At 44.6% G+C, this 7,164-nt stretch overlaps 2 protein-coding genes across 4 annotated transcripts; both read left to right on the top strand.

Moving 5' to 3' along the window:
- The first annotated feature begins 201 nt into the window (after positions 1 to 201).
- Positions 202 to 2,876, top strand: LOC125724998 (dehydrogenase/reductase SDR family member 13-like). Of its 2 annotated transcripts, XM_049001510.1 has the most exons (5): positions 225 to 611; positions 758 to 876; positions 967 to 1,090; positions 1,342 to 1,668; positions 2,175 to 2,876. In XM_049001510.1, the coding sequence occupies exons 1-5, from the start codon at positions 485 to 487 to the stop codon at positions 2,432 to 2,434; spliced, it is 957 nt and encodes a 318-aa protein (XP_048857467.1). In that variant the 5' UTR covers positions 225 to 484; the 3' UTR covers positions 2,435 to 2,876. The 2 variants fall into 2 exon arrangements, with proteins under 2 accessions (XP_048857466.1, XP_048857467.1); XM_049001509.1 differs by having other exon boundaries at positions 202 to 611; positions 758 to 1,090.
- A 565-nt stretch (positions 2,877 to 3,441) lies between these two features.
- LOC125724999 (dehydrogenase/reductase SDR family member 13-like) lies at positions 3,442 to 6,768 on the top strand. Of its 2 annotated transcripts, none has more exons than XM_049001512.1 (5): positions 3,442 to 4,351; positions 4,679 to 4,797; positions 4,919 to 5,042; positions 5,277 to 5,603; positions 6,159 to 6,768. In XM_049001512.1, exons 1-5 carry the CDS (start codon positions 4,225 to 4,227, stop codon positions 6,416 to 6,418), a joined length of 957 nt encoding a protein of 318 aa, XP_048857469.1. In that variant the 5' UTR covers positions 3,442 to 4,224; the 3' UTR covers positions 6,419 to 6,768. The 2 variants fall into 2 exon arrangements, with proteins under 2 accessions (XP_048857469.1, XP_048857468.1); XM_049001511.1 differs by having other exon boundaries at positions 4,919 to 5,057.
- The last annotated feature ends 396 nt before the right edge of the window (positions 6,769 to 7,164 follow it).

The raw sequence follows: 7,164 nt of genomic DNA, 5'->3' as shown, positions 1-7,164 counted from the left end.
ATGGGATCGTGGTGACCGATAGATCCATCTGCCTCCCGTAACATGCAACTATCACTGCGAGCCCATGATTTACGCACTAATTTTTTACGCACTGATTTACACTACACTTTGCTGTAAATGTTTTTTTTTTTTCAAGCGGAGCAGGTTAAAGAGGCGTTGATGGCAAATATGCACCCTGTTAACACGTCGGTTAAAGTACTGGGTATCAAAACCAGACCAAAGAATGTGGGTTAAAGTGATATGCACATATTAAACTGAACCCTTATTTGTTCATGTATATATGAATGATCTGCTTAATGTTTACAGCTGGAACTAAGCGACATCACTTCACAGTAGGAACAAAGGTTTAGAATGACTCAACTTCCCGGCAATACAGTCGAGCTACGGTGGCTCCTCCTTAACATCTAACCATTTTTAGCTGGTAATTTAGGGCAAAGGCAGTAAACTGATAGCTGCACATGATAGGAGGTTCTTTCTCGACACAATGTCTGCGTTTATCCTTATTGTTGGAGTGGCTATAGGGGTGTATTTTTTCGTGTATAATACTTTCGTCCGGGGAGCACGGTGTCGAAGCAAAGTTAAGCTGCATGGGAAAACTGTTATAATCACGGGTGAGTCTTTTATTGTTGTCAGTGTTTAAAAATGGACGTGGGTGGATGCATGGATATTTATAGGGAGTGCAGTTTTTAAATATTTACGCATCTTTTAAAACTCAACTGTGTAATTGTATAACTCTAATACTAAGGTATATTTTCAGGTAGCAACACCGGCATCGGGAAAACTACAGCGGTGGACCTGGCGAAGAGGGGGGCTCGGGTGATACTAGCATGCCGTGATCAACGGAGGGCAGAAGCTGCTCTCCGTGACATTACAGCGGTAGGAAAAATAACCCAGAAGGATTTATGCTGTCTGGTTATAATTCGGCCTTGTGGCGAACTTAACCTGTTGTGCTGCCCTGATCGCCAGGAGAGTGGGAGCAGTGAGGTGGTGTACATGCAGCTGGATCTGGGCAGCTTGGAGTCGGTGCGCAGCTTCGCGGAGAACTTCCTGAAGAGCGAGCGCAGGCTGGACCTGCTCATCAACAACGCAGGTGAAGCCGGCGGAGCTCCTGTGCTTTTCACCAGCCAGTAGTGCTGGCCACGCCGTCGACTGGAATGTCAGTAAAGCCAGGCTAGAAGGCGTGGGAACTTTATGCAATACACATTTCATGTATTAAATGCTATAAGTTGAATATTTAGTTTTTCGCAAAAAAAAAATAAAAAATCACAATTGACGATTTCCGTCTATACCGTGGTAGTATGTAGTATTATTTGCCGTAATTTTTTTTCTTCAATCTGTCAGGAATTTTCAAGCAAGGGAGGACAAAGGATGGCCTCGGAATGATGCTGGGTGTCAATCACATTGGCCACTTCTTGCTGACGAACTTGCTGCTGGATCGACTGAAGCAGTGCCGACCCAGCCGTGTGATAAACGTGTCGTCCGCAGCCCATAATTTTGGGAGCATTGATTTTGACGTCCTGAGTGCGCACAAGGCTCTGGGTGTTGGCACATCTCATTTGGACGTGTTTAGGGTATACTCTGACAGCAAGCTGTGTAATGTGCTCTTTACCCATGAGCTAGCTAAAAGGCTAGAGGGCACCAACGTCACGTGCTACAGCCTGCACCCGGGTGAGTCTCCATGAAGTTGCCACACTTTCAGGAAAAAAGGGGACCGATTTGTACCTTTGCTCGTCACTGGGCCTGTACCCTCAAACGTCTGCCAATTGTACCCTTGGCTGTAGGTAATTGTACCTTTTAAGGTACAGGAATGGACTCTGCTGTTTGTACCTTTGAGATGTTCCTCAGAGTCCATTTCTGTACTTTAAAAATTAAAAGGGTACAGTCCCCGTGGACAAGCAAAGGTACAAATTTTTACCCTTTTTTTGAGAGTGCATGGATAGAGCCTCCTAATCTGAACGCATCACATAACATACAGTCTTTTGGTATATTGATGAAAATGCATACGTTTTAAAATCTACTGAGCACATATAATCTTATTTGCATGTAAGAATAGTTTATTTGTAAAAAGGTATAAGTTACCAGGGAATGTTCATTACTACTGTTCTAGAGGTTGTGGTGTTGGTGTCTTTGTTTTAGTGAATCTAACAGCCTTGACTTTTTATTTCGTTCCTCAGGTGCAATCAACTCGGAGCTGTCACGTTATACCAATCCCTTCTTAAAGGTCCTGTTCATGCCCATCACCCTCCTCTTCTTCAAAGACACAAAGACAGGGGCCCAGACCACCCTGCACTGCGCCCTGCAGGAGCACCTTGAGCCCCTGAGCGGCCGCTACTTCTCAAACTGCGCCGTGAAGAAAGTGAGCGCCAAGGCGCGGGACGACGCCGCGGCCCGGAAGCTGTGGGAAGTGAGCGAGAGGCTTTGTGGTCTGTCCTGAGGGCCCACTTGACAGCGGGGCCTTCAGCATGGCGAGATGAGCTGGCAGATGGAGACGCTGTCAGAATGAACACCGGGACCTGTTTCAGAAAGTGGGATTTCTTGCTTAGCCAGATAACTTATCCATTTAGACTACCTTAAATCTGACTTTCTTTATTCACTTACATTTAGCCCAGACGACCTTAAATTCAACAAGTTATCTGGTTAAGCAAGAAATGCTGCTTCATGAAACAGGCGTCAACATTCCTTTAACCCTCAGTGTAAATTTAGACTTAAACACTTATTTAAAGCTCATTATAACATGTTATTTGGAAGCACAATAACTTCATTTTAATTAATGAAATTTTGCTTAATTGAAAATATCTCTCGTAAATCTATGTCTTACTATGGTGTTGGCACAAGCCTTCTTAAAACATATAAAATTAAAAGATTATCATCCACAACTACACCCTTATCATAATTCAAAGATGAGCAAAATGCGAGCATAACGTCGGTACAATACTCATTTTAATCTGAATTCCTTACTGTTATTGCACAACTGTCCATAAAAAGAAAACCTTTGGTTCATTCCTAACAGCAGTATCAGTAAGACACACGTCAAAGGACAGTTAGAGAAATAGTACATAAACAATAACAGAAGACTGGCATTTATAGTAAAAAAAAAGTTGATAGTATATTGATAGAAAGTGATGAAAGTGTTAAAGTGTCAGGTATAGAAGAACGGTTCAAGGTAGCAGCAGTAACAGTCTGCGTGCGGCCGCAGCTCTTGGGGAGAAGCTGTTTTCCAGCCTAGAGGCTCAGCACTTCCTCCCTGTATTCTGTGTCTACTGTGGGAGGTCAGTCCTGCAATGGTTACGTCATCGGCAAACTTGAGAATCTTGCGAGAACAGAGAGTGTATGTTAGTGGACTGAGCAGGCGACCCCGTGGACCATCTGTGCTTACATGTCGAGTCTAAAATCAACAAACGGCAGCCTGATGTACGAGTCGGGATGTTCCGGGTAGGTTAAGGTTGTGTGTGGTGCAGTGGAGATTACCTGTTTATCCTGTAGGGGGGATGCTGGCTTTAATATGAGTCAGTACCAGTGTCTGACTGTAGTTTTAAAGATATTCTCACCACATTATCGGTTTGTACTACAGATCTGTTTGCATTTTATGTACCTTGAGCTGTGTGCACTATAATTCCCCCCCCCCCCCACGATCAATAGAATTCATCTTATATTAGGGTGAGCAGATAATCCATTGTCAGGGAGGCCACTTTGGGCTAATTCAGGTTTTATAAACTACTTTACTTTAAAACTGAAATGTTCCTGCGCTCGGCTAAATATTTCCGTTCGCCTAGTGCTTTGACTGGTTTGTTTCCTTGACTGAAAGACTCATCCAGCGGATGGACATTAGCATTAAAGGCACATGCATGATTAATGGAGAATGACCAATAAGCACACAGCAAGAACTCGATACTTACGTGAAATCTAGGTCCCTTTGATTGAAATGGTAGTTTACAAATCTTGTCCTAGCTCAAAGTCGCCTCCCTGACGTGGATCGTCTGGTCACCTGATCTTATGTTACACTAATTCACACGCCATTGAATAAAGTAAAATCTCAAGAAAGCAACAGCGGCACCTAGTGGCTACACTCCTATACCGCAAGTATGAGGTAACCGGAAGTACATTCCTTTGAATCAAGCTAGAAGAAAGTGGCGTTTATGTTTTTCCTGTATTTAATGCGGGCCTTGCAAATAGCTTACATTAACATCGGGATACTGGGCTGTGCAGTACGGGTCAGTGCGAGGAATGTCACTTTTCCTGGTATATCTGGCTGGAGTGATTGGTTTTTATATAATCATTTATTATAATGTAATTAAATGCTCTACATGCAAGAGCACCGCTGTGCTGAAGGGGAAAACTGCTATCGTAACAGGTATTTATTTTTCTATTATACGCCGAGTCATAAACAAAATTCTAGTTTAAAAGAAAGGACACAAAATTGTAAATGTATTTTATTGAAAGATACGGGATTCCAGAGTGTTATCGGAATTGTTTAGTCTTTGGGTCGTTTTAAGCATACTTCGTGAAAATAGACCTACCTGCAAAAAAAAACTCTGTCGCTGTTACTTGTGTGTTGATCATTTTTAATGCATTCCTGGTATTTCATCTGTTTCTTATGCATGATTCGTCGTGCATTCACGTAACCGCCCCTTGATCTGTGACACTCGGTGTTCCATGGCTGTCAATGAATTTTCTTCAGGTGGCAACACTGGCATAGGGAAGACTACGGCTCTGGATCTGGCAAAGCGAGGGGCGCGGGTTATCCTAGCCTGTCGCAATAAACGGAGAGCCGAGGCTGCAGTCTTCGACATTAGGAGGGTGTGAGCATTTTTCGTCTTTCTACCATTATTTAAGTACATTGAGCCATCGGACCCTAGCCACTTTTGAGACCCCCTTCCGGTCGAGAGTAACTTACCTTTAACTCCACCGGCACTTTCAGGAGAGTGGGAACAATGAGGTGGTGTACATGCAGCTGGATCTGGGCAGCCTGAAGTCGGTGCGCAGCTTCGCGGAGACGTTCCTGAAAACCGAGCCCAGGCTGGACCTGCTTATAAACAATGCAGGTGAGACAAGTGGAGGTACGCGGGGGCAGGTCAGGCGTCGGAATCCTTTATTATCCTATTCCGTACCTCATACCCAGTACTGTGCAGAGATGTTTTGAAGGGCAGCATGCTCAAAGCCTTCAACGCATACATTAGATGTGCTCTCTTTATTTCTAAAAATATATAAATATCCTTGGGATGGTCATGGTTGCTCAATGCCAGCTTCAGAACCATAACTAAAAATCCTTTTTTGAGGTATGATTGGACCTGGAAGGACAGAGGACGGCTTTGGCATGGTGTTCGGGGTCAACCATCTTGGCCACTTCCTGTTGACCTGCCTGCTGCTGGACCTCATGAAGAAGACTGGACGGGGGCGCGTCGTAAATGTGGCGGCCCTACTGCACCGCCTGGGCACCGTCAGCTTCAGCACCTTGGCGGCCCACAAAGACTTGGTCACCGGGCAGAGGACCTGGGACAACTTTCAAGCTTACTGCAACAGCAAGCTGTGTAACGTGCTGTTCACCCGGGAACTGGCCAATCGGCTGGAGGGCTCGGGAATCAGCTGCTTCAGCCTCCACCCAGGTGTGCGTCCGCTGGCCACGTGCACAGTGCACATCCTGTTTGACACACCCACCTTGTTATTTTACCATTTGACTGATTTCAATGGCGTAACTGTGTTTTATTTGCTTAATTATTGGATATTGGTGGAAGAAATGAATCCTGTAAACTTAAATTGGACAGGATTATTGTGTTATTTATCTAACCCGCTTGGGTTAAACCAGGCAGTTAGTTACTGACAGCGCCCAATAATTCCACTCAGTGTGGCTTTCCAAGTCTCATTTTCCCCATCACTGTTTTTAACAGACAATTTGGCACATTTTTTTGGCAGGTGTATGTTACACCAGGGACATTAAGATGGAGTACCTTGCCCAGTGATGCAGAATGGTCCATCTTATGATTTGCTGACCAAATGGTTACATGCCTTTGCTGCGCCAGTCTGGGTTTTTTCTTCTTGAAAATTCTCTCTGTATAATCATTTGTACGGAGCATGTGTCCCTGAGAACTTTCTTTTAAATTGGTTAGAGCGGCTGGATTTGTATATTGACATGAGCTGGTTATGCACCATCCTGCCTGTAGGTGTCATCAGCACTGAACTCGGGCGCAACCAGAGCTGGTGGCTGAGACTCCCCCTCGTTCCCATCGCCAAGCTGTTCTTCCTGGACGCGGAAGCCGGCGCGCAGACCACGCTGCACTGCGCCCTGCAGGAGGGCATCGAGCCCCTGAGCGGCCGCTACTTTTCCAACTGCGCCGTGCAGGAAGTGAGCGCCAAGGCGCGGGACGATGCCGCGGCCCGGAAGCTGTGGGAAGTGAGCGAGAGGCTTTGTGGTCTGTCCTGATGCAGCGGCACAGTAGCTGTCCCGGGTGTGTACCTGTAATGATGGCAAAATTCAAGGGCTTCTGATCCAGCAAATCTTTCCGAAGAATGCCTTAAATGACTCCTTACCAGTGTCTTAATACTTTTGCTTATTCAAGTTTTTGGGGAAAAAACTGAAGCATTTCTATTTTCTAACTTGACTAATGCATATTTAATTTATGCAATTCAAATGAACAAGTGTCATGCTTGCAAAGTTTTACTTATTACTGGGGCTGAACGTAAAAAGGCCTGTCATCTGTAGGGCTCTCAGAGAAACTGCGAGGTCAGAAAATGTCATTGTAATCACATGTCAATAAATCGGAAATTCAGACATGCCTTCGTATTGTCCCATATTTGACTACACTCGGGAAAAAAGGGTACCGAGTTATACCTTTTTTTTCTTGCCACTGGGGCTGTACCCTCAAGGATCTGCCAATTGTACCCTTAGCTGTAGGTAATTGTACATTTTAAGGTACAGAAATGGACTCAGAATATTTCTGCACCATTGATAGTACGATAAATGCTCTTTGTATGTTTGGGATGTTCCTCAGAGTCATATTCCTTAAAGGTACGATTACAAGGGTACAGCCCAAGTGACAAGCGAAGGTGCATATTTTTACCATTTTTCCTGAGAGTGTAGGTAAGACTACATTGCGTACTAAACATATTTTTTACATAGAATTTGAATCTGTTTGTTGTTAACGGGATCCAGGATCCCATAGCAAGCAA

The sequence above is a fragment of the Brienomyrus brachyistius genome, unplaced genomic scaffold (assembly GCF_023856365.1).
Source record: "Brienomyrus brachyistius isolate T26 unplaced genomic scaffold, BBRACH_0.4 scaffold59, whole genome shotgun sequence".
NCBI lineage: Eukaryota > Metazoa > Chordata > Actinopteri > Osteoglossiformes > Mormyridae > Brienomyrus > Brienomyrus brachyistius.
This window is presented reverse-complemented; position numbering and strand designations above follow the sequence as displayed.